At 52.2% G+C, this 25,233-nt stretch overlaps 1 protein-coding gene across 1 annotated transcript; it reads right to left on the reverse strand.

The window, feature by feature from the left end:
• Positions 1-21,398: 21,398 nt before the first annotated feature.
• On the reverse strand, positions 21,399-24,198 carry HES1 (hes family bHLH transcription factor 1). Its single transcript, XM_041002781.1, has 4 exons — positions 23,543-24,198; positions 23,306-23,401; positions 23,001-23,088; positions 21,399-22,309 (listed from the first exon to the last, which is right to left on the reverse strand). Exons 1-4 carry the CDS (start codon positions 23,648-23,650, stop codon positions 21,762-21,764), a joined length of 840 nt encoding a protein of 279 aa, XP_040858715.1. The 5' UTR covers positions 23,651-24,198; the 3' UTR covers positions 21,399-21,761.
• Between the last annotated feature and the right edge of the window lie 1,035 nt (positions 24,199-25,233).

Genomic DNA, 25,233 nt, shown 5'->3' on the forward strand with positions numbered 1-25,233 from the left:
TAGCTGGGCCCTGGTCACCTTGAGGTCTGGGGAGGTTCATCTATGCAGCTGGAGCTTCTCATCAGCATAGAGAAAGGTAACCTCTACAAGGAAGAATGCTAACCTTGGACCGGTGCATCAGGGTCAACAATCCCACAGGACCCAACCCCACACTTATCTCCTGAAGTTCAGCCCCCTTCCTTGTTGTCTGGCTTTGTGATATTACTTGGGTTTTCCTGATTCTATTGTGTAGCTTGGGGCTCTGCTTTTGAACTTGGTTTTCCCCTGCCAGTTGCTTGCCCACCACGCTGCCAGCCACTGCCATCAATGCTCTCAGCTTGTTTGCTTTGGAAACCTCCCCCTGGATACCCCCTCTTGCTCCCCCACCCTGCAAGGGGTGCAGCAGAATGTTACCCTCTGCTAAGCTTCCCTAGGGACTCCATTCCATTCTGCCCTGGGGCCAGGCAGCACGAGTTGTGTGCATGCTTCCTTCAGGCAAGGACCATCCCTGAGGCCTGGGCACAGAGGCTGGCATACAGGCAAGGACCGTCCCTGAGGCCTGGGCACAGAGACTGGCATACAGGCAAGGACCGTCCCTGAGGCCTGGGCACAGAGGCTGGCATACAGGCAAGGACCGTCCCTGAGGCCTGGGCACAGAGACTGGCATACAGGCAAGGACCATCCCTGAGGCCTGGGCACAGAGACTGGCATACAGGCAAGGACCATCCCTGAGGCCTGGGCACAGAGGCTGGCATACAGGCAAGGACCGTCCCTGAGGCCTGGGCACAGAGACTGGCATACAGGCAAGGACTGTCAAGTGCATTCATTTGGTAAATCTGTGCTGCCCCTGGACTGTTCCCAGCACGATGGGCGGAGGACACAGCAGCACTCATGAGCTGTCCAGCCCCACAAGTTGTCCCTAGCGCATGACTGAATGCAGCAGGAGGGGAGTGGCAGACACAGCTGTGCGTCACCCACATGTATACCTGTGCCTCTTCCAGAAGCTTCCCAGAACCTCCTGCTCCCCTCAGGAAGCCAAAAAATGCTTCAAAACAAGTCTGTCTTTTTTTTTTTTTTCCTAGCAGCTTCTTTGTGAATTGAATGGCATGCATCCATGGTCTATTTAAAAACAAGGAAGGGGAAGTCTTGGAAGGCCGAAATAGCTTTCTCAAGGGTGCTAAGTGGAACAGTGTGTCCCCTGGGAGGGAAGCCCAGGTGAGGCCACTGCTGAGTGCACAGCCCCACCTAGCCACATCCCTGCGGGCTTCAGTCCCCCTCTCCTGCAGCAGCCGGCAGCTGAGGGTCTTTGTGAAAGGCAGGGTTGGGTGTGTGCCTGCCCTCAGGGTGGAGCTCTCCCAAGAAGCCGCTGAGGCTGAGCAGGAAGCCTGGAGCTGCTTGCTGTGAGGGGCTTCAACCTCCTGGGGTTTATGTGTGCAATTCAGAGTGGAGAGGAGGATCCACAGCCAGCCTGGAACCAAAAAGCAGGTCCTCAGAAGCTCAGCCAATGGAAATGCATACCACGGAAGCAAGGGAGGGGAGGGAGGAAGGGAGAGAGAAGAGAGGAAGAGAATAGGTAGAGATGGATGGATAAATAGATACGGGTGAGAGATGATAGATATATACATACATAAATATAGATGCATGTGGGTGGGAGGTGGCAGAGATAGAAAGGGAGAGAGAAGGAGAAAGAGAAGCTGAGATTCTGAGGCTGAGTACTGAGCTCCAGCTTGGAGGAGTGAAGATCCCCTTGCTGTCTGCATACCACAAATCCCACGAATCCCTGGGTGCACAGCCACGCCCGGCCCAGCCCCGATTCCCTTGGCCTTCGTCCCCACCCCACCCAGCACACAGATTCCTTTTTTTCAGCGCTTTCTGTTTTATTGCCTTGCTCAGAGGGATTGTCTCCACGGACAGAGCCTGGAAACATGCGACAGGAAGGTGAAACACACAGCACGGGGACGGTGGGAACCGCCAGCGAGCTGGCCTCAGTTGTCCAGGCAAAGTTCTGTGTCTGAAACTCCTGGAAGTCCTCAGCGATGGTGTCGTTGCAGCGATACTTGAGGTTAGACCAGACGATGTTCTCCTGAGAGAAGCAGAACACACCCAGACAACCTCCACGCGTGGTAGGGTCGATGGTGACCCCGGAGTCTGCCACCAGCTCAGAGCCCTCCTAGAACCGCACCCGGATGTAGCCCACCTGGGGCCGTTGCTGCAGGAACCAGCTGTAGGACACCTTGTCCTTCCAGCCCATGTTCCTCCAGTCCTCCACAGAAGCCGCACCTGGTCGCTCATGTCCCCTGTGTGCCACAGCGAGGTGCGCAGGTGCTCCCCAGGCCCTGTCTGTGACCTCACAGCCTTGAGCTGGATGACTGGCTCGGCCACAGCCCGAAACGGGGTGGCCTGCCAATAGGTCTGTTCTGTCTGCTTCCACATGACCACATAGAAGCTCGAGCTGTCCTGGTAGCCAAAGATGAAGCCGGCGTACTCATCATCTGTACACAGATTCTTTTCTTTAGTTCAGAGGTTCCAATAGCTTTAGGCTGGTCCATTACCCCCTCCAACCTTTGCCACCTCCTTTATCATCTTTGGGAACACCTGCAGAGCAAAGAAGAATATCAGTCAAGATGTAGCCTTCCCTGCTAGGACACAGGGGGCAGTCAACGCATGAGGTGTGGGCCTGAGCCCGGCAGCGGGCAGAGGCATGTGTGCCCTCTCTATGGCCTGGGCAGCCTGCCCTGCCTCTCTGAAACAGGCTTCCTCTAGCACCCAGGGCATCAGTTGCCCTTCCCAGGTCACCACAAACATGGAGCCATCGGGAACTGGCAGAAGGTGGCTTGAAGGCACGTGAGCATGCGGCCAACCTGAACCCAAAAGCCTAGATTGTTCAGCCAGCCTCTGCATTTGCCACGGGCCTCACTCCAGCAAGCCCAGTGCTTTCTCCCTCTGCCAACCCAAGCCGTCATCAGAGAACAGCAGAGGTGAAGGCCATCTTGTGAGCGCAGGGAAGAGCGCTGGCAGGAGAGGGTAGCAACCCAAAGTTTTCCCTGCAGACTCAGAGTGCGAGTGGGAGGAGTCAGCCCTCAACAATAACTCCTCTTCACTCTTGACCTCAGGAATGTGGAGGCAGCTGTAGAGGCGCCTACACACAGTGGGGCCACACCCTCTATCTCCTGCCAAGGATGGTGGCTGAACTTGCAGTTCATGGACCAGCCTCTGCCTGGGAGCCCTCCTGGCTTTCTTTTTCTCCTGTTCCTCTTAGAAACTTCAGCCCACAGTAGGGCTGGGATGGGTCTCACTGTATAGATTGCTAAATGGATTTGCTGAGTGCAAGAATGAGGCACACTTGAAGCAAATGCAGTGAGGCGCTGAGGCTGAAAAGGTGGAAGTGACAATTACATAGAGACTGGGGACAAGGGTGGACAAGTGATTTAGAGGGGCTCCCTGTGTTGTAGCTCCTGAACCAGAGCCATCAGCTTCTGGATCACACGTAGCACAGACCGTCCCCTGATTCACACACGGCCTGACGCCCACCAAGAAGCAGACCCATGGGCACCTACCTTCTGTCTCCCCATGGAGCAACCAAACCATCCAATACTCCCATTTTCAGCTGAGTGCAGCTGACCGCCAAGGTCACGGTGACTTAGGGCATTGCGCACGTCCAGGTCAGGTTCTTCTGGCTCCACCTGACCCTTTCTCTCCAGGAGATTTAAAGATGCAGTTTTTCCTGGATGAAGATTGATAGATGGTTCTGGCTCTTGAGCACAGGCAGCCAGCTGGGCGTGGTGTGGCTCTGCCCACCCTCCTTCTGTGTCCTGTCCAGCCCCAGGGCCTCTTCCAACCTGTCCTCTAGTCTCCAGCTGCAGTCACTGCCATCGACCTAGAATTCCTGTCTTTTTAAATTTAATAATTTAATTTTTATTTTATTTTATTGGAAAGTCAGATATACAGAGAGGAGGAGAGACAGAGAGGAAGATCTTCCATCTGATGGTTCACTCCCCAAGTGAGCGCAATAGCCAGAGCTGTGCCGATCCAAAGTCGGAAGCCAGGAGCTCTTCAGGTCTCCCAAGTGGGTACAGGGACCCAAGTCTTTGGGCCGTCCTCGAATGCTTTCCTAGGCCACAAGCAGGGAGCTGGATGGGAAGTGGAGCTGCTGGGATTAGAATCGGCGACCATATGGGATCCTGGCACGTGCAAGGTAAAGACTTAAACCACTACGCTATCGCACCGTCTCCCCCCCCCCTTTTTTTTTTAAATAAAAAGAAGCATCCACTTAGCTTGAATCACCCAAGAGGCTCATGTTTAGTATTTTTTCTTTATTTACACTCAAGTTCCCCCAAAAGCCAGTATCCCAGCATCCCATTCCTTTGCCTCCCCATAGCCACAGCACCCTGAGGTGCTCAATAAGAGTTTGGTGTTGGGAGGAGGAAGCCTGGGGACCCAGGAACTTCACGAGTCCCACAGCTTGGTGGTCTGGCAAGGAGCAGAACTGCCTGCCATGTGCCCATGAGCCGCATGCAAAGTGTTACTAGACCTTCATTGATTCTCAGCTTTATGCAGGGGACTAGAATAGGAGTTCAAGAGAAATTAAAATCAAGTTAAATTTACTTGGTGGAAAAGACTTAGGGAATGCAGATGCCAGCTAGAACAGGATGGTGGGACCTTTGCCTTTGTGTGTTAATAGTCAGTGAGGCAAGTGCCAGCAAGTTTCCTTCACCCGCAGTGATTAGCTCAGTCTATTCAGTGTAATTCAGATGTGGACTCTTGTGTCCATAAGCAGCAGCTTGTAACATGCACTGGCACGTGGACTCCGTGTGAATTACTGATGGATGACGCTTTTGGAGTTAGGTCGACCCAAATTTACGTATTTGGTTGCTTACATGTTTCATCCAAGAAGAAAAAGAAAATGACCAAGGCTTCAAGCCTAGGGGATTTCAGATTCCCAGCCTACGTTTGTGATATTTCATAGCGGTTCTTGTAATTCCAAGTGATGTCACAGGCTGCTAAAAACCATAATGAGGTCTTCTTTAGCATGCAGTTTCTTGTGCACGCACACACTATGATTAACGCCCTGATGAAGGGCATTTTCTGTTACGCTACAAGGAGGCATCACATATCCATAATTTTTGTTTTATTTTAAAGGTAAGGAGATCACAGCTACATGGGAAGGAAAGGGTGGGGGAGGGGAACATGTTTCTACCTTGCATTCTGTGTCCACAGGCAAAGACGGACGCCCTCTCTGCAGTGACGTTGGAGAAGGAGAATGGTTTCATGATACCACCCCAGATCATCTCCGAGGGAAGTATGTCCCGAGGGAGGGGTTGACGATCGACAGGTGGCTGGGGTTTGTAAAGAGCCGGAGAGTGGCTTACAGCTCCTGACCTGAAACTAGCTACCTCCTTGGCCATTCTCAATCTCAGAGATTTCTGACTCTTAATCTAAGAGTTGCTGAAGAGTCATCACACCTTCTAGAGTTACTTCCTGCTGATTAGGGGTGTAGAGCTTCTTCATTTGAAAGGCAGAGAGAGAGCTTCCATGTGCTGATTCACTCCCCAAATGCCTGCAAAAGCTGGGGCTGGGCCAGACTAATGTCAAGGGCCTGCAAGACCATCTGGGTCTCTTGCACAAGGTACCTGAGCTGTCACGTCCTGCTTCCTAGGTTTGGTATAAACGTGATGCTGGATCAGATGCAAAGGCAGGACTTGAACTCAGGCCCTTGAAACAGGATGTGGACCTCCCAGGTAGTGTCTTAACCACTGCACCAAATGGCAGCCTTGATTTAAAAGGAAAGTTTTACTTATTTAGGATAAGAAGAGTGTTGCTGTCTGCCAGTTCACTTTCCCCAAGTGCCTACAAGTGCTACTGGCTGGGCCGATGCCAGGAGCAGGGAGCTTAATTCAGGTCTCTCCTGTCAGTGGCAGGAACCCAAACAACTTGAGCCATCATCAGTGCCTTGGCAGGAAGCTGCAGTCAGGAGCCAGAACCAGCAATCAAACTCAGGAAGTGCGAAATGGGAAGTGGGTATCTTAACTACTAGACCAGGGTAAGTTTTTGAGATGACAGATTTTTAAAAATATATGTATATATTATATATATTTATTATAATGATATTATATATATACACACATATATACAGATATACTAGGACAAAAACCTTTGATGCTTTCAACTAGTGCTGACAAGAAATTCCTTTACTGGAGAATCAAATCACCTGCCTTGGCAGGAGGATCCTAGAGAATAAAATCATCCTACAGAATATAGAAAACAGAATGAAGCATTCAGATCATCAATAAGATGACTTTGTTTTTTCTTGCTTCTATCTCTGGCACCTGCCAGACATGGGTGCTCCTGTTGGCTTTGCCAGGGCTCCACCAAGACCTAGACATCAGTACTGGGGAGAGCACTGCGGCGCCCTGAGCTGGTGACCCACGGCATCACTCTGCAGCTGGTTCCCTTCACAGAGGACTGAAAGTTGGCTCCAACATCCTGCAAGTTTTGTCCACTCTGACAATACCCATTGAGATCAGGGAGAAAAACTCTACCATTAGGGAGGGAGAGTATGGGTTGAGATGCCGCAATGCTGGAATCTCACCTGAGCACTGGTTCAAGTTCCAGTCACTCCAGTTTAGCTCCCTGCTAAACTGGGAAAGGCAGCAGTAGATGACCCGAGTTATGGGCCCCTGCTGTCCACGTGAAAGACCCAGATGAAGTTCCAAGCTTCTGGCTTCCACATGCTGCAGCCCTGTCATGGTGGCCATTTGGGAAGTGAACCAGTGGATGAAAGATTCTCATTCTGTGTGTGTGTGTGTGTGTGTGTGTGTGTGTGTGTGTGCGCGTGCGCGTCCCTCCTTCTTTGTAACTGTGCCTTCCAATAAGGAGCCAGGAGCTTCTTCCAGGTCTTCCACACAGGTGCAGGGTCCCAATGCTTTGGGCCACCCTCAACTGCTTTCCTAGGCCACAGGCAGGGAGCTGAATGGAAAGCAGGGCTGCTGGGATACAAACCTGCATCCATATGGGATCCCGGAGTGTTCAAGGCGAGAACTTTAACCACTACACTATCGCACCGGGCCCGAATAAATAAGTCTTAGGAACAAAACAAAACAAAACAAAACAAAACAAGAATGCTGAATCGGTACTGCTCCTGAATGTGGCTATGGCTTGAGCCATCATCTGCTTCCTCTTTGCTTGAGTCCTCAGTCTCTCCCTGCTAGGCTGGCACAAGGAGATGACACTACTTTCTCTGTGCTCTCCTCTGATCCATCCAAGGCCTGGATGACATGCCATGGCTATGCAGGGAACAGAGATGAGTGTTTTCCTTGTTGTATCTGGGTTAGAGTCAGTCCCAGCATTTCTACCTGTGGACTTAGAGGAAACGGCTCACCTTGTCCCCGTGTGATCCCTTGTGCTCCACCACCATCCATCAGGATGGCTTCACTCTGCCAAGGCTCTGATATAAGCTCATTGGCAGATTAAGGGGGAAGCATGTTTGTTGTTCCTCTCCAGTCAGAAGCTAGAGCTTTTTGCTCCTCCCCATGGTATTGGTGGCACTGCTTGAACATGTTGAAAAGGACACAGAAGTGCCTCCTGGCCAGTTCCAGGCCTAAGCCTCAGGAGCTTTTGCATTCTGGGGAACCCTGAGCTTTGAGTTAGGAAGTCACCATCATCTCCAGAGAGCCCCCATGAGGCAGCCACACACAGATGCAGAGGCCCAGTCACCCCAGCATTCTTGCAGAGACCCCTGGCCACCCCTCTCTGCCAACGAACCCGAGCTGTGAGGGAGCCATCCTGGGCATTGCAGCTATTGGGAGCCCAAAAGGACCAGAGCAAACACTATTGTGTGGAGCTTGGGAGTTGCCCAGCTAAGCCCAGCCAACCTGCAGAATGATGGGAATTAATGCAGTGACTGGTGCTTAGGCCTGTGGCACGCTGGCACCCTCCTGCCCCTAACATGACCCACTGAAGAAACACCGCTGAGTTGGTGGCTGATGGCAGAGAGCGCACCACCTGCAAAAGCCTTGGTGATGTTGCCAAGAGGAAAGGAAGGTCAGAAAGCACAGATAATCAGGTGCAGGATGCAAGGGGACTTGATCAGAATTGAGTGGGAATCACCACATAACAAAAGAACACGGGACAAGCAACAGAGCAAGAGGTCTCTAAATCTGTCTGTCTGTCTGTCTATTTATCGGTATGGGGCCTGAGGATGCAGGATGATGGTGGAGGCAGCCCAGAGGCCACGTGATGGGAGTCAGCTGGGGGAAGTGTGAACGCAGCCCAGGAGGAATGAGAGCATTGCAACATGAGGCTCAGGGGGAGACAGCGAGCTGTCCAAGTGGAGACCTGCTGGTTAAGTATCAGCCATGATGACTGGAGCATGTGGGCTGTGAGTGGCCAGAAGCTTCTTTAGGGGGAGAAAACAGAAATGACAAAGCTGAGAAATTGGGGTGGGGCTGCTACACAGACAGACAGACACAGATTTAAAGAGACCTCTTGCTTTGTTGCTTATTGATTTCTGAAACAGAAGAAGCCCCAGATGGGAAGACTAAACTCCAGCACTTTGTCTCTGGCTTGCTGCTTACCAAACCTGCTGGCTCTCTGTCAAGCACTTCCCTCCTGAATTCCAAATGACCACCAAAGCTTGAAAGAAAAGCCTCTTGCATTCATCGCTTCAGCCATTGTAGGTGCCTACCTACCACCACCACCACTGTGCACCAAGCAAAAGCTCACTGGGTGCTACCAGGAAGAAACAAATGGATGGAAAGCCAACCACCAGCAGACATTGTTGCATGATGTGGTGGACAAAGGGACCAAAGTAGCTTCTCTCTTGAATAGCTAAAGAGTTTTGCAAACTGCAGAAAAGTTTTTAATAGTTTTGTGATTATGAAAATAGCAGCAAATGACATTGATCCTTCTGCAGGATCAATGAACACCTGCCAGCTACCAGGATGGCCAGAGCTAGCATTTCCACCTTTACCCATAGGCCTTTCAGAATCAGATCAGGCTTTTTGTTTTGTCAGCTCCGTTCTGCTGGCCTTCTGGGCTTATGGAGCCACCTTCCCTTCTCATTCCTTCTAAGGAAGACCCCTCTCTTACTTCCGTCCCCTTTAACACAGTCTCCTGTTTTACTTCCAATTTGTCCATGAGTGGGAATGTGTGTGTTGGGGCAGGGGAGGTTTCTTCTGGTCTTTCACATTGGTGCATCCTATACTGTCTTCCCAGGTACATTAACAGGAAGCTAGATTGCAAATGAAGCAGTTGAGACTCCAACCAGTGCTCATGTGAGACGCCAGCGTCACAGGCAGCAGCTTTACTTGCTCTACCACAACACAAGCCCCAGCTTATTGATCTTTATGCTTAAATTTGCTTTTGTTTGCATGACTACTAAGTCATTTGAATGACAGTAGGAAGGTACCTGCAGTTCCAATCTCTGTAAGGTGGTAGTTGTATATATTTTATAGTAGCAAAGCAAGGATGAGAGCAGATTTTCATCAGATTGGTTGGATAGGTGTGTAGGAGACCCTGTATCTAGGTTTATTTGCCCCAGGTCCACAGCAGTGAAGGGACACCTATGTTGCCCTAGAGGCCTCCTGTGGTGTGAGGGGCACAGCGAAAGCCTTCCCCCCATTTTCATCACTCCTTAGCTGTCACCTTGGCCAAGTTACCCATCCATTTTGAGCCCACGACTGCTGGGAGGATGACAATGTCAGTTCCACTCACCTGCCTGCTTTCTTTGGGGTTTAAATAAGTAGTGTTTGGGGGTTAGCAAGTGATGAACGCATCTTGGGAATTTTAAAGTCTGATTCTAACGGGAGCTGCTTGAAGAATGTCATCCTGCTTCCTACACTTGTCACACGCAGCTTCCTGAGTAATTGCTGCATGCCAGTCATGGAATGCATGCATTGTTTTTTGCCTCCCAAAACTCACAGGCTTGGGAGGGAGTAAGCTACAGAGTCATGACAACCCCACAGGGGCAGTGCCATGTCGGATGCCCCAGGAGGAGGGCAAGTGGAGGGGTCAGAGGGAGGACTGGGCTTCGTCACACAAGTGGACAGAGCCACCTCTCATGAATCATACAGCACATGAGGACTGTGGTAAATGTCCAGTGCAGGGACACAAACAGGAAGGGACAGAAGCCCGGGAGTGTATGGTGGGCTTGGGCACGGAGGCAGCCTTGGGTGTGGGTGGAACAAGAGCAGGATGGGGCCTGCTTGTAGGCAATGGGGCAAGAGAGTAGGAAAGAGTTCACCACGCCAGTTTCTCTGGGCTTCTTGGCAAGTTTTCTGCCACAGCTGTTGCTGTTTGGCCTGGAGCAGGGCTACGGGATTGCAGGGAGGTAAGATCAAAGACGAGATTAGTATGGGAGAGATGAAAGTACAAACCTCAAAACTCCTGCACTAAGGTCGTGATGGTGGGGGCTGAGGCTGGTCAGAGGGAAGGCTGATGGGCTCCCAGTGACCCAAGAGCTGCAGGGGCCAGACAGGGGCCTGGACTTCAGGAGGACACACTGAGCCTCCTTCAGGTCCTTGTGGGGGGAGGCACCTTGCAAGGGATACTGTGGGAAGTGAATCTGAGCTGTATCGGCTTCTGAGTGGAGGTGCTCTGCAGGCAGCTGAGCCTGTGGTGGCAACTAAGGAAAGAAGGAGAGGGAAAAGATGAGGAGAGACTATAGGAGGAGAGAGTGACATGCTAGATATTGAGAAGTGACAAGGGAGGCTGGAAGCACTCAAAAGAAAGAGATGCCACCACTGGTAAGGAGGAAAGGAATTTTAAGGATAGAATCCAAACATGGTCACAACCTTGCAGATGTTGACAGAGGAAAGGCCAGAAAGGTCACCCTCTGTTTGTTCATGGAATTGTCCCAGCAGGAGCACTTAGGAGAAGGCAGGGCACACAGGAGCCCCATCTGTGAGTGCCCAGGGAGGAGTGAGGCGGTGTCACATGACCAAGACGCTGGTATGCTGGTGAGGGGGAGGAGGGAATTGTAGGTGTCTTCCAGAGAAGTCAGTGCTGGAGGGGTGGCGGTGGGGAATGGTGACCAGCAAGGAGGATGTTGACTGTTCAAGGACAAGAGCATTTGCTTTGTGGGCAGATCATGATGAAGGGCTAGAGGGTGGGAGCCAGAGCACAGCCCAGGCGGAAGGGGACAGCAAGGGCAAAAGAGTGGGAGTAGGCACCGCATCACGGACAGACTTTTAATCTGGAAGAAGTGGTTTGGCAAAATTGAGGGGAGGCAGCAACTATGTCCTCTGGGTCCACCCCAGAACCACACACTTGAGCGCCTGGTACCCAAGCTGGCCAGCCACCATGCCCATGTTCAGTCGTCGGTCCAGCAGGTGCCAAGGCAAAGCAGAACCAGGAGGCAAGCCAGCCTGAAATGAGAGTGGGAAAGCTCAGGAGGCACTCATCACATGAGGGAAGGACTGATGCTGTGTCCCTCCAGGAAAATGCAGCTTTTTATAAGCCACCTGAATTCAGCCCAGCATCTGAAAAGCCAACTTCTATGTCTTAAGATAATCAGTGGTTTGAAATCAAATTTTCATTTTTTAATCAGTTGTTTTATCTTATTGTTGTTGCTTCAACAGAACATCTGAAAAGGGGTAAAATTTTAAGGAAAGAACTTAATTTGGCTCATGGCACTGCTGCTTGGAAGGTCCAGATAGGGCGGGTGCAGTTGTTGGGTTCTGGTGAGGGCCTCACGTGGCTCTGCACGTGGGAAACACACAGAGAGCAAGCAGGTGCATGCAGGAGAGAGGCAAGAGGGCCAAACTCCCCCAACACCTAACACGGTCCTATCAGAAAGACATTAATCCACTCATGGGGTCCCTGCCTCATGCTCCAAAATACCTTCCGCCACTGACACAATGTCAATCAAATTTCAACATGGGTTTCAAGCTATAGTACAGTGTGTGTGTAAACATGATGCTAGCGAAAGTCTGTGATACAGGTGTTCTACAAGAATAAGAACATCTGAAATTATCTTGTTTCAACTTAAAGCAAGAACATTTGAATTTATATTGTTTCAAATTGCTCCCAGCATCAAACTGTCTCAAAATGTAACTTTACAGGCTGTATCATGACATAATAACCAAGCCTCTGCCTGTAACACTGGTATCCCATATGGACAATGGTTTGAATCCCAGTTGCTCAATTTCTGATCCAGTTTTCCAGGTTAATGGCCTGAGAAAGGAGTCCATGATGATCCAAGCTTTTGGCCGCCTGTACTCATGTGGGAGACCTGGAGGAAGCTCCTGGTTCCCAGCTTCAAATAAGCCCATCTTGCCAACTGCAGCCATTTAGAGAGTGAACCAGCAAATGAAAGATCTCTCTGTCTCTCCTACTCCCTGTGTAACTCTGCTTTTCAAATAAAACTAAATTTTTTTTTAATGTCTCTTTGTTGGACAGCTACTCTGTTTCGAACTATAAATAAAATCTCACAGAAATCATACTAAAGTAGTTCATTGAGGTCTCCAAAAGTGCATGGAGGATGCACTTGCTGAAGAAATTACGCACAAAGGTTTTTTTTTTTTTTTTTCACTAAAATGAGCCTACCTTCTCTTCCCACCCTTTTCTGTCTCCAACTTCAAAACAAGAAAGCAAATCCAAAGCGAACACAAGTGAAGCTTTGGTCTTACCGATTTTTTTTCAAAAGACATGTTCTCTCTGGAAGAACATTAGTGGTTGATTCCAGTTATTTAATACATTAATAATATGTGTCCATCCTAACAATAATGTAGCATCAGAAAAGAAACTTTACAAAAGCTTTCATTTGTATCAAAACAGTCACATGAGTCATTATTGAGGGAAGGAACACTGGCAAGAAGAATCCTCTCTCCTTCAGAGCATATGTTCTCAAGTCTGGGGTGTGGGGAGCCTTCCTTCCGGCTTTGGATCCCATCCCTGACCTTGGATTCCTATTTGGATATTCACTAAAATATTCACTCTTAGAATCATCCATCAAAAAGAGGGAAGGATGACACAGCAAGCTTATAGTTTAGTCAACAGCTAATACATCTGCAGTGCCATGTGGCAGGTGCCTCTGAGACTGACTTGATCAATTGCATGAACTCACCTAACTCTATTGGCTTTGTTAAGAAATGAAGTTTCTTCCCAGACTCCCATCAAGGTCTATCAGAACGGGCGCTAAGGACGTCATCACAACTGCCAAAGAGAACACGGGGAACTGGAATGCCTTTGGAGGCCGAGAACCCAGACGACAGACATCCCCCCTCTTTGGACAAACTACACAAGATGAAAGAAGCCCGAGTCCTTCCACATAGCAACCAACGTCATCAGAACAACAGCCAGGAACCACGATCGGTCATCAGAATCAGAAGAACAACAAACTTCCCTCGGGACATGGGAGAGGAGCCTTCTCCAGTCCTTGCCTAGTTCCAGCTCTGGGCCTCCACCCTCTATAATGACCAACAAGGTGGCTCCAGAACCCCCTCCCCCCAACACACCCACACACATACACACTCACACACACTTACTCACACAAATAGAAATAGATAAGCAGAGAACAATAAAGAAAAATAGGTCATCAAAGACTCACACATACCCTGTTAGAGCACAAAGAACAAGTACTCATCACCAAAGTTTGAGAGATTTCTCTGCAACTCCCCGCAAACCAGTTACACACCTCAATTGTTAAAATGTCATTGAACTAGTCACAGGAGGTTCTTAACAACCTACATGTAATTTTAACATATTGTTTACTCAGTGCTGTGTAAATTAATTCCATAACGATATATATTGTTGCTGCTGGGGCTTTTAATCGATTGGGATCTTGCTCCTTTGGCCCTGCCTCCAGACCAGGGAGGGTCTCCCCAAGAAGCGGATGAACTTATCTGGAGAATAAGATGCTGGACTCGATGCTTGGTATATGCTTGCAGTGAAGTGTCTCAACTGATCTTGAACTGAGGTCTCACAACAGGGTGGAGGAGTCCACGGGGGGGAGGGGTGGGGAGAAACCCAGTACTGTATCTCATAATACAATGTAACCAATAAAATAAATAAATAAATAAATGAAGTTTCTGTTTTACATTTTAAGGTTTAGGGGACACATTGTACTACCACGGAGCTTGGGAGAAGAACTGATGGAAGAGATACTGTGCAGCAGGAAATCGGAAGGTTGGAACTGTATTTGTCCAACTCTCTAGTTCATCTCTCTAAGGTGGCAGCTGCTTGTAAGTTGGGTTTCAAAATTTCAGGTCTCTCCTTGATGACTAAATTAGTCAAGACAGTTGAATGTGAAGGATTTCTTTTTATTGGAAAAAGAAACATCTTCCCTCTGCTAGTTCACTCTCCAAGTGATTGCAATGACCAGAGCTGATTCCATCTGAAGCCAGGAGCCTCTTCTGGGTTTCCCACATTGGTGCAGGGTCCCAAGGCTTTGGGCCATTGTCTATTGCTTTCCCAAGCCACAAGCAGGGAGCTGGATGGGAAGTGGGGCTGCCGGGATTAGAACCGGTGCCCATATGGGATCCTGGTGCATACAAGGTGAGGATTTAGCCACTGAACCATCATGCAGGGCCCAAGAGTGCTTCTTAAATAACATGGCTATCATTAATCATGCTTATAGTTCTTTGGGAAAAACACACTGCTCTTTGCTTGACTGGAGGCAAATTATAATGGAAATAAACCAGAGACAGAAAGAATAACTTCAGTAAAACCTTATTATTAGCTTAGATTCCAATTAGTTACTTGGGCTGTAATGACATTTCCTCTTTTTTTTTTTTTTTTTTTTGGAAGATTTATTTATTTGCGTTGGAAAAGCAGAAAGAAGAGACAGAGAGAAAGAACATCCATTGCCTGGCTCCTGCCACAAATGGCCACAACAGCCAGAGCTGAGCTGATCTGAAACCAGGAGCTTCTTCCAGGCCTCCCACATGGGTTCAGGGTCCCAAGGACTTGAGTCATCCTCCACTGCTTTCCCAGGCCACAAGCAGGGAGCTGGATGGGAAGTGAAGCACTCACTCAGAACATGAACTGGTACCTATATGGATGCCAGTGCTTGGAGGTGGAGGATTAGCCAGTTGAGCCTTGTGCTGGCCTCTCCTCTTATTATTACAGAGGAAGATGTATGGTATAAGTAACATTGCCAGGGCCATGTTGACCTGTGTACAAGAACAGAATATGTGTGTATCTCTAGTGCATCAGTTTTATGCAAGTAAGTGTTCGTGCAAAAGACAAATGTATATGCACAACGAGTATTTGCTATGTTTCTGCTTTTTTTTTTTTTCTTAACTGGACATTTAAAATTCAGATTCTCCACTCATTCAATAACAACGTCCTTGTTTAACCAGGATGGTTCCGTAAATTTACTTTTGTCAGTAAATATGCTAGTGGGGAACAGTCTAGCCAGTTGGGAGAAGAGGTTTTCTAAACGGAGGCATTCCCAATAAGGAACAGATGACACACTCTTCTCCGAAAAGAAGTGAGTGGAGAAGAAGCACGCAGAAAAGCCTGGGAGATGACGAGGGAAGCAGTGGGACAGTCCCCTCCAGCAGAGGACAGGATGAGCAAATCTGTTCCAGGCAGCCCTTTGAGGAGCTGTCTCAGCCAGCATGGTTCTCACTAGCCTGGAGGTCTCTGGGAATCTACTGGGTGACCTATTTTTCTCCACCAAAATTGGTTTCTCTGGAAGGCAGAGTGACAGAGGGAGAAGGACCTTCCATCCTCTGATTTGACTCCCCAGACACCCACAATAACCTAAGGCTGGGCCAGCTTGAAGTCAGGAGCCAGGAAGTCCATCTAGGACTCCTACATAGTGGGTAGAGCCCCAGGTGCTTGGTCTGTCCCTGCTGCTTTTACAGGCTCTTCGACAGGGAACTGGATCAGAAGCAGAGCAGCTGGGACTTGAGCTGGCACTCCATTCCTGGATGTGGGCATCCTAAGTAGCGACTTAGTTCACTGTTCTACAATGCACACTCCAAGCCTATTCTCTTACGAGAATGAGCTATAATGGCCATTCTTTATATCTGTTTCCTTTTTTTTTTTTTCCCCTCAAGATTTATTTCTTTTACTTGACAAAGTTACAGAGAAAGAGGGGTGGGGAAAGGCAGAGAAAGCTGTTCCACCTGCTGGTTCACTGACTTAATGGCGGCAATGGCCAGGGCTGAGCTGATCCGAAATGAGGAGACAGGAGCTTCTTCAGGGTCTCCCATGTGGGTGCAGGGGCCCAAGGACTTCGGCCAATCTCTGCTGCTTTCCCAGGCCACAAGCAGGGAGTTGTATCAGAAGTTAAGTAGCCAGGACTAGAACTGGTGGCCATTTGGGATGCCAGCACAGGTGGCAGGTGGAAGATTACAGCACAGGGTCGGCACCTCCATTTCCATTTGTCGAGCTACAGATGGAAACCCCTTAGCTATGTGGTCATCCCGGGCTCCTGATTCAAAGTTCTGAAGTCTACCTGATGAGTGATGCGGGTTTTTAGAGCCGCAGAGCACGTGTCAGACTGTGAAGGCACAAGGACAGGGACTCACCATGTGGGAGTGAAAAGGACTTCAGAGACTTCCAGTTGAACCCTTCCTGCCGGCAAGGAGACAGAAGGCCAGACACCTGACGACTGTTGCTCAGGATCTCACAGACAGCAGGGCCCGGCTCCTGTTTCCTTGATCATACCAGGTGACTATGTTCATGCAGGAGATATGCGCCTTGTAAAATGATTCACCTTGAAATCACCGGGGCTGGCATGGTAGCTCAACAGGCTAATCCTCTGTCTGCCCGCACCAGCATCCCATCAGCACGCCAGTTCTAGTCTCAGCTGCTCAACTTCCCATCCAGCTCCCTGCTTCTGGCCTGGGAAAGCAGCAGAGGGTATGCCCAAAGACTTGAAACCCTGCACCCGTGTGAGAGACCCAGAGGAGACTCCTGGCTCCTGGCTTTAACGCAGGTGCAGCCATTGCAGCCATTTGGGGAGTGAACCAGCAGATGGAGTCTCTTTGTGTCTCTGTCTCTCCTTCTTTCTATAAATCTGATCTGCCTTTCCAATAATAATAATAATAATAATAATAATAATATATAAACCTACCAAAAAATTAGCCACTATGCATAACTTGTCTTAGATGAACCTGGACAGGTTGGTTGATCACTAGGTTTGTAACTTCCCTGATGACAATTGATGGCAATTTGGAGGATCTACGACTGTGTTTTGCTCCACCACTCTCCCCTTCCCTAGCACATTCCACAGTGCGACTTTGCTTTGCACACCTGTCTTGTTCAGCAGGCTCATAGCTATGGACGTCCCGCCCCTCCTCTTCCCTTATTCTCAGGCTGCCCTGTTCTGGAATTGTCAAATGAAGGCATGAGATTTGGACAGTGAACAAGCAGTCATGGCCCTTTCACACGGGCTCTGGGTTTGCTGGGTTTCTGGTCTGGTGGACACCCCTTCTGTGGCTGGATAGGAGTTGGAACAGCTGCCATCGACCAAGAGCACGTGGGAAAGTGCCACTGCAAATAGGTGAAATGTGTTCCCGCACCCACCCTCACAGCAAGCCCAAGTTGCACATGGCACAGACGGCTATCAAACTGAGTCAGAGAAGAATTAAGTAACTGGCCTGTGGCTCCGATAGCCAAGCAACCTGAATTCAGATCAAACCTCTGGGCTAGAAAACAATAGGTCAAGGACAGAAGATGATAACCTAGCCCTCCTGGACCTTTAAGCCAACTGTGTGGCATTTGAAAATGTAAATGCAGCCCTCAGGGAGGGAGCCTTGGAATTTCCCCAAGCTGGGACCTCCACTTTTACTGTGCGCGTCTGCTAGCTCACCTCTTAAGTCCTGTCTCTTGTGTGACTTCTGGCTTTGAAGACCCCAAGGACTCTGAAAAAAAAAAAAAAATCAGATCTCAAATCAGATCTGATCTCCCTGTACCGGTGCCCTTTGTTTAAACTTGGGTCTTGGCACCCAGCACATCCAGCCTGGGATGAGTCACTGGGGTGTTTGTCTATCTTTCTGGCTTAGCAGAGAGCCCTGTGCCGGCAGAGGCTGAGTTGCAATTACTGCCAGCTCCTAAGCACCTGCTGAGGGCTTCTGCGCACTTAGTAGGCGCTCAGGCTCAGCAAAAGTGGGGAGCCTGTTCTGGAAGGACAACTCCAGTGGCTGGGTTGGAGGGAGGGGAGGCGGGGCGAGTGGATTGCATAAGATTGCCCGCCGTGCCCCAGGGCGCCTCTCCCGACCCTCCGCGGCCCCGGCCTGGCCCGGCGCCCGGCGGCGTGGGGCGGGGGGTGTGCGGACCGCTGGTGCCCCGCCGCTGGCCTCAGTCCGCCGCTCCCCTACCCCTCCTCCCTCCCGGCTTCTAAATGCAGCCCGGAGCTACCGGAGGAACTGGAAAAACACTGGCAGGCCGCCCCACCCCCGGGCCCGGCGGGGCCGAGCGCGGCCGTGCTCCTGCGGCTGGGGCCTGCTGCTTGGGAGGCGCTGGGGCCCGGGGCGGGGAAGCGCGGGCGGCGGCCTGCCTGTCAGCGGGAGCGGGCGCGGGCTCGTGTGTCAGCGGCTCCCTCCCCCGCGCCCGCCCGCCGGCCCGCCGGGCCTCCCGGCCTCCCGCCGCCGCCGCGCCCGCTCCCCCCGCGGCCTGGCAGGCTGCCGGCTGCACAGGCGGGGGGTTCGCGCCGTTCTCACGACCTCTCAGGTTGCCTGAGCTCATCTGGGAGCTATTCATTTCCTGCCAGAAAGCAGCCGGGCCTGTTAAGCAAGCCACCTTGGCCGCGGGGCCGCCGGGGCTGCCGGGGCCGGCCCTGCCTTGGCCGCCCTGGCCCGCTCCCGCCCCGGGGCCGCGCGCACGGGGGCCCCCGGTGGCCTCCCTGGAGCGCACCACCACCACCACTGCATCTCCCCCGCCGCCGCCGCCCCATCTGGTAGCACTTAGGAGCCCGGGAGGAAGCTAGCAACGGGGCTGTTACCGGCCACGGGGTGTGGGAAAAGTTAATTGACTTTAATGACAGGTTTCCCGGACTGGTGGTGACGATGAGGGGGTCCAGTGAAACCTCTGGGTTGGCCCCCACGCCAGAGACACGTGGGCAGGAGGAGGGGGGCGAGCCTCTGTGTAGTGGCGCTTGTGCACGGATTGTACTCCAATCACTGCCCCCCAGCCTCAGCATCCCACCACCACCACCAAGTCTGGCGCCTTTCCCGTCCCGGAAGCAACAAGGAGGGAGGCCACCCCCAACCCCTAGGGTCTCTAAGAGGGGCCAATGCATGCGCGAGCACGGCCCAGCCGAGGCCCGCGAGCTGCATCGGATGCCCGAAAGCAAAGTTGAACCTTATCTCTTAGAGCGATCGGCCCTGCTGGGGGCCAGGGAGGGGGGCTGCGCAGAGTGCCTTAAGGCGGCCTGATGAGACCAGTCCCCGTTACCCCCACCCCAGGGACCTCCAGGGAGCCAGCGCAAGTTGCCTTTGAAACTTGGCCTCTTTCCACAGCTACTTACAGGCCTGGCCACCCTAGGTAGGAGAGCTGCTCAGAGAGGAGTCCACGCCTTGTATGGGCCAGGAAAGGGGCAGTGACTTATCCAAGGTGACGCAGCTGAGTTGAGTGGCACAGTGCGGCAAGAACCAGAAAGTATTCCCTCCCCAACGTGGGTTGGCACCTGGGGTCTCCACGCTCTTTTCTGTTCCTTCCGGAAGTTAAGGCACAGTTCACTAACCTAAACCCAAGTTTCAGGAAAAATAGAAGATGGGGTTTTTAGTCCACTATTTGTTTTCTGAAGAAGGCATACTAACTAGTTTCCTCTGCATTGATAACATGCACGTTTGCAGATGCTGCCCTTCACTGTAAGGAAGGTTGCACTGGCTCTGTGTGTGTGTGTGTATTTTTCAATATCCGTGTAAAGCATTAGAGTTGGAGAGCTAGCCATCCGGGTGATTTCTATCATTTGTCTCCGGAAAGGACACCCACGGGGCATGTGTCCCCCGAGACTTCGGGTTTGGGATGGGTCTGTGAATGGAGCAATTGTTATGATGTTTGTGTTGAAACAAGAGGGGAGAACATGGAAAAGTGATATGATAAAGAAGGGTGTGTGCGTGTGTGTCTTGGGCGGAGGGAGTGTTGGACACTGTCCATGTAAACACAAAAAGGGGTGAGTGTGAACCGAATTCAAGAAAGTGTCTTTCCAAACCTCACCCTCTGGAACTAGGGCCGAGCTGGGTCCCAAGGTGTCTGGAGCGGAAAGGAGGAGGTTTTTCCTGGGATAAAGGCACGCTGGGTGCCCTGGCCTGTGGCTAGCACCAGGGGTGGAGTAGGGAGAGTTTCTGAGACAAGACAGAAAATCGTTGGCTTGATGTGTCTTAGGGAAGCTTCCAAGGCTGATCTCTCCCGTCTCATCCTTCTCTAGGAGGGGTGGGGGTTGGTGAGAGGGACAGGGAGGGGGCGGGCTGGCCGGGTGTGGGAGGAGGGCGGGCCTGCCAGACCCACAGCGGGGCTGATGTGTCTGGTCTCGCAGGACTGGTGGTTTTCATTTCCCCAACACCTGGATGCAGTCAAACACCTGGCCAAATCTGACAAAATCTGACAAGCCTTTGTGATGGGATTTGGAAGAAATTCCCTACAGATCCTGGCACAGTTTAAAGCTGTCCGCTTTGAGTTAGGACTTGTTAAGGAGGGTTATGGGAGCTGAAACCCGAGACAGCCCTTTGGCTTCTATCTGGAGCCCACATCTTGCCTGGAAATGGGGCATGACCAAGCGAAGGGGTCGCCGGCTGTTTGTATTAAAAGGGGAAGATGGCCTTGTGTGCCTGCCAGCGCCGCCCCCACATGCTTTCTCTATTAGAGTGAGCACAGCGCCTTATCAGAAACACATGTGTGGTGTTAATCATCTGGGCTGGGGTTCCACCGGGGGAGTCTAACTAGCTGTCCCTTGGCAGGAGGAAATCTGTTGACCTTTCTAGCTTGTAGGGAGAAGGTGCCGGGCGGCGTTTGGAACGTGTGCGTGCTGCAGCTATGGCAAAGCTAACTGCCCCGAGCACAGGCCAATTAGCGAACCCCCCTCCGTGCCCGAGGGCAGGAGGACCCTGCTGCAGCTTAAGCGTGCTCCCCCTTTGGGTGGGGGTGAGCTGCTGCCTGGGCCACACAGGGTGGTCAGAGCCCACCTCCCCCCGCAGCTGAGGGCAGCCAGGCACTGGCACCATCTTCCAGCATTCAGACCTGGCTCAAGAGTCTGAGAAGCAAGCTAGCAGGGCTGCAACTTGCAAATCCTGGAGACAAACCCCAGCAGTTTCGGGAAGCCCCATCCAATGAGCTGCTCTAAAAATGGGGTTTGGGCCTGCTGGGTTGGTGAAAGAATGGCTGGACTTTTTTTTTTTTTTGAATGCTGATCTTTTCATAACAATAGACCCAATTCCTGAATTCCCAGATTACTGTTTAATTCAAATTCCAAGGGCCTTTTTTTACATATTCTGAAATAAGCAGTCCTAACACATAAACACCTTCACTCTTTTATTATATTTTCTCAAACTTCCCCAAAGGAAGATATTTTAAGAGCAGTTTCAAACATCTTTGGCATCACATAAAAAAGAAATCTCGTGTAAAAAACGAAATGTCATCTTTACTTTTATAATACAAAGGCGCAATCCAATATGAACATATAAAATATATACAAATATAGTGCATGGTCAGTCACTTAATACAGCTCTCTAGAAAAAAAAAAGTAACTTTTTTTTTTTTAGAAATTAAAAAAATAACAAGGTAACCAATCACAAAAGTTCTTTTCCCCGCCCAGGATCCAAATTCCTGTTTAGTGTCCGGAGGTTGGGGAGGTCGGGGAGGCAGGGACCTGGCAAGGAGCCCGGGATCGCTCAGTTCCTCCACGGCCTCCACATGGAGTCGGCCGTGAGCGAGGGGCCGCTGGACGGCGACACCGCGTTGGGGCCCACGGAGGTTCCGCTGCTGCTGGTGTACACGGGGATGACGGGGCCGCTGTGGGCGAAGGCCCCGTTGGGGATGAGGAAGGCGAACTGGCCGTCTGGAGCCGGTACCACCTGGAAGCCGCCGAACACCTTGGCCGCCTCTCCAGCCTGGCCGCCCAGCTTGCAGGGGGCGCCGCCGGGAGGTGGCGCCGCGCCCCCGGGGATGGGCACGAGCGGCGGCGGCGGCGCGAACGGCGCGTGCTGGGGGCCGCCAGGTCCCGGCGGGGGCGGCGGCGCCTGCAAGGCGGGGTGCGGCTGCCCGGGGTAGGTCATGGCGTTGATCTGGGTCATGCAGTTGGCCAGGTGGCCGAGCAGCCGGGTGCGCACCTCGGTGTTAACGCCCTCGCACGTGGACAGGAAGCGGGTCACCTCGTTCATGCACTCGCTGAAGCCAGCGCGGTACTTCCCCAGCACGCTCGGGTCTGTGCTCAGTGCGGCTGCAGGCCAGAAAAAGAGGCAGGCGACGGGTCACCGAAGGGCTCCAGCCCCCGGGGCCACTGCCTGCTGCCCGCCCTGGGAGGTCCCCGGCAAGCCTCCCAGACCTCGCGCCCTGCGGAGCTGCCTGCGGCTGGGAGGGGAGGGTGGGTCTAGGAAAATCAACCGCCACCTCCACAGCGGCGTGGTGATCCTAAGCCGAGATACTGTCTGCCTCCCCATTTAAACCGTTCTCAGCGCCGGTAAGCCCTGCCACCCCCACCCCCGCTGACCTTGGGGACTGCTCGCTACCCTCCACCGGCGGAGCCGGCTTCCCCTTCTGAAACGGGGGAGGGCGGAGGAGGGGAGCGGTGTGCTATACCACAAGACTCCCGCGCCTCCCCACCCCAAACCCCGGGCTCCACACAGCTCCAAACCGCCACGGTTCCAAGTCCTTTCGCCCCAGCCCGCTTCCCCCCCACGAGCCAAGCCGCCCTCGCGGCTACCACCTCTCTCTCTCTCTCCCTCCCTTCCGGAACAGTAACAACTTGGAGTTTGCGGCTATAAATAAGACCCAGACCGTGGGAACGCGAGCGTGAGCCAAGGCAGTAAAATGTAGCTGAATGCCGCTCACAACCGCGGGCGGAAGTCTGGAAGGGATCACCGCGGGGCGCGAGGGCCGCCCGCCGAGGGGGACGCGCGAGCCGCCCTTACCCGTCATCTGCGCGCGCTGCAAGTTCCGGAGGTGCTTGACTGTCATTTCCAGAATGTCCGCCTTCTCCAGCTTGGAATGCCGCGAGCTCTGCACAGCAGGGGAGCAGGGAGCGCCGTGAGACGTGCCCCTTCACCGCCACCCCGCCAGCCGCCTCCAGCCCGCCCCTGCCGCGCGCCTAGCATCCCGGGACCCCGGCGAGAGGCGCCCGGCCCTCCCCCTTGGAAGGGCGCGAGTACTTAGCCGAGGGAGACTGCCTTCCAGGTTTAGGGATTTCATTCCAAGAAATACGTATATTCCTACTTACATCTTTTTTGAGGGCATCCAAAATCAGTGTTTTCAGCTGGCTCAGACTTTCATTGATTCTTGCTCTCCGCCTTTTCTCCATGATTGGTTTTGATGACTGCGGAAAAAATTAAAAAGAAAAACTCTGAGTTCCCAAGGAGACCTGCCGTTTGGCCCCGGGGTTTTAGGACAGAAAAGGAGCCCTCCCACCCCCCGAATTGTGGTCTGTGGGGGCTGCAGACACAGGCACTGCCCTTACCTTTCTGTGTTCAGAGGCTGTCTTTGGCTTATCCGGTGTCGTGTTGACACTGGCTGGGGTAGCAGCCACCGGGGACGAGGAGTTTTTCTCCATTATATCAGCTGGCATTTTCTTTCCTTTTTTTTTTTTTTTTTAGTCCCTAGAGAATTTTATTTTTGGAGTCCTTCAACCAAAAATAAGTTTTTTTAAACGTCCCTTTTCCTTGAGACCGGACTACTGAGCAAGTGCTGAGGGTTTATTGTAATATTTTTATGGCTATTAGGCGATCGCTATTCCAGGACCGAGAAGAGGTAGACGGGGGATTCCGCTGTTATCAGCACCAGCTCCGGATCCAGTGTGATCCCCAGGCCCTGGCGGCCTCTATATATATCTGGGACTGCACGCGAACGGCTCGTGTGAAACTTCCCAAACTTTCTTTCCCACAGTAACTTTCAGCCAATAGGAGGAGGAGACACGCGGCACCGCTCGTGGACCGCGCCCCCCCATTGGCCGCCAGGCACAAGGTCTGGTGGCCAATGGCGCGCGCCTGAGCCCAGGGCACCGGAGGCTACCACGTCAATCAAAAGAATTTTAACCCTTTCTACCTTCTCCCCTCTGGGCTTCGCTTTTTGGGAGGATTTTTCCGCTTTAGTTTTAGGCTAGTTTCTGTCTCTTAGGGGCCACGGTCTTTGCTTTCTTTATCCTCTTTCCTAGGTGTGTTATAGCTGCCTTGGCTGTCATTAATTCATTTGAAACAAATGTTCAACAAGATACAGAAAGATCAAAAAGAAAAAAAAAAAGCTTTAAAAGACTATCTTTGATTAAAAGGGGAGAATGCGTGCAAGGTTGGGTGCTACGAAAATACCTAAAGGGTCCCCCAGCTTTTACTTAGGGGACTGGAAAGGAGATCATGCAGAAAAACTAACCCTCCCCCCAAATTCCTATTTTTGCATGCACAAAGTGAAAAAAAAATACCTTCCACCTTTCATGTGTAGGCTTCTCAAAGCAAGGTGATCATGGAAGCCACCTTCCACTCTCACCAACCTCGTCTCTTTTTCCTCTTCTGGTGCTGGGGCCGTGAACCCCACGCTGCCCTAGGAAACAATCAGAAAAATTTCCAACCGGGTAGAAAAGGAAATGGAATCTCAAATGAAAAATGAACAAGGGCCGCTTTGATGGCAATGTCGCGCCGGGGACGTGCGCGCTCTTCCGCACCCTCTCCCTCTCCGCCCACGGGGCCGGCTTCTGGATCCTGCGGCACCTTGAGGTGGCAGGCGCCGAGGCCGCCTCTTGCTCCCGGTCGGTGGGGGGCCGGCGGCCGGCGCGCGCGCGCGGGCCCTTTAAGGGCTGCACCAGCCGAGCTGCAATTTGACATCAGCCGGCCGGCGAGGGCGCGCCTGGAGCCGGAGCACGTGCCAGGATGTTTTATTGCCGCCGCGGCTGCGGCCCGGCCGGGAGGATGTGTGTGTGCGTGCGTGTGTGAGTGTGTGTGTGCGCGCGCGCCCCGGGGGCAGGGAGGCGGGGGGCGGTGGCGGCGGCGGGCGGCCGGGAGCGGGGGCCGGTTCCTGGTCCCCGGGAGAAGCCAAGAAGGTAAATAGCAGCTGCTGTGCTCAAGCCTGGGAAAACTCCGCCCCCTGCGCCTGGCCGGGGCTCATTGGCGCGCGCTGCGTGTGGGGTGTGTGTGTGTCGGAGGTGGGGGGAGGCCTCCTCGG

Source organism: Ochotona curzoniae, unplaced genomic scaffold, assembly GCF_017591425.1.
Source record: "Ochotona curzoniae isolate NIBS_2020 unplaced genomic scaffold, NIBS_Ocur_1.0 scaffold_2587, whole genome shotgun sequence".
Classification (NCBI taxonomy): domain Eukaryota; kingdom Metazoa; phylum Chordata; class Mammalia; order Lagomorpha; family Ochotonidae; genus Ochotona; species Ochotona curzoniae.

Coding starts and splice junctions, on each gene's coding strand:
- HES1 (XM_041002781.1), bottom strand. CDS start 23,650: ATGCCAGCTGATATAATGGAGAAAAACTCCTCGTCCCCGGTGGCTGCT. Junction 23,402..23,542: donor CAGCCTCTGAACACAGAAAG/GTAAGGGCAGTG, acceptor TTTTTTCCGCAG/TCATCAAAACCAATCATGGA. Junction 22,310..23,000: donor GCAGCGCGCGCAGATGACGG/GTAAGGGCGGCT, acceptor TCTGGCCTGCAG/CCGCACTGAGCACAGACCCG.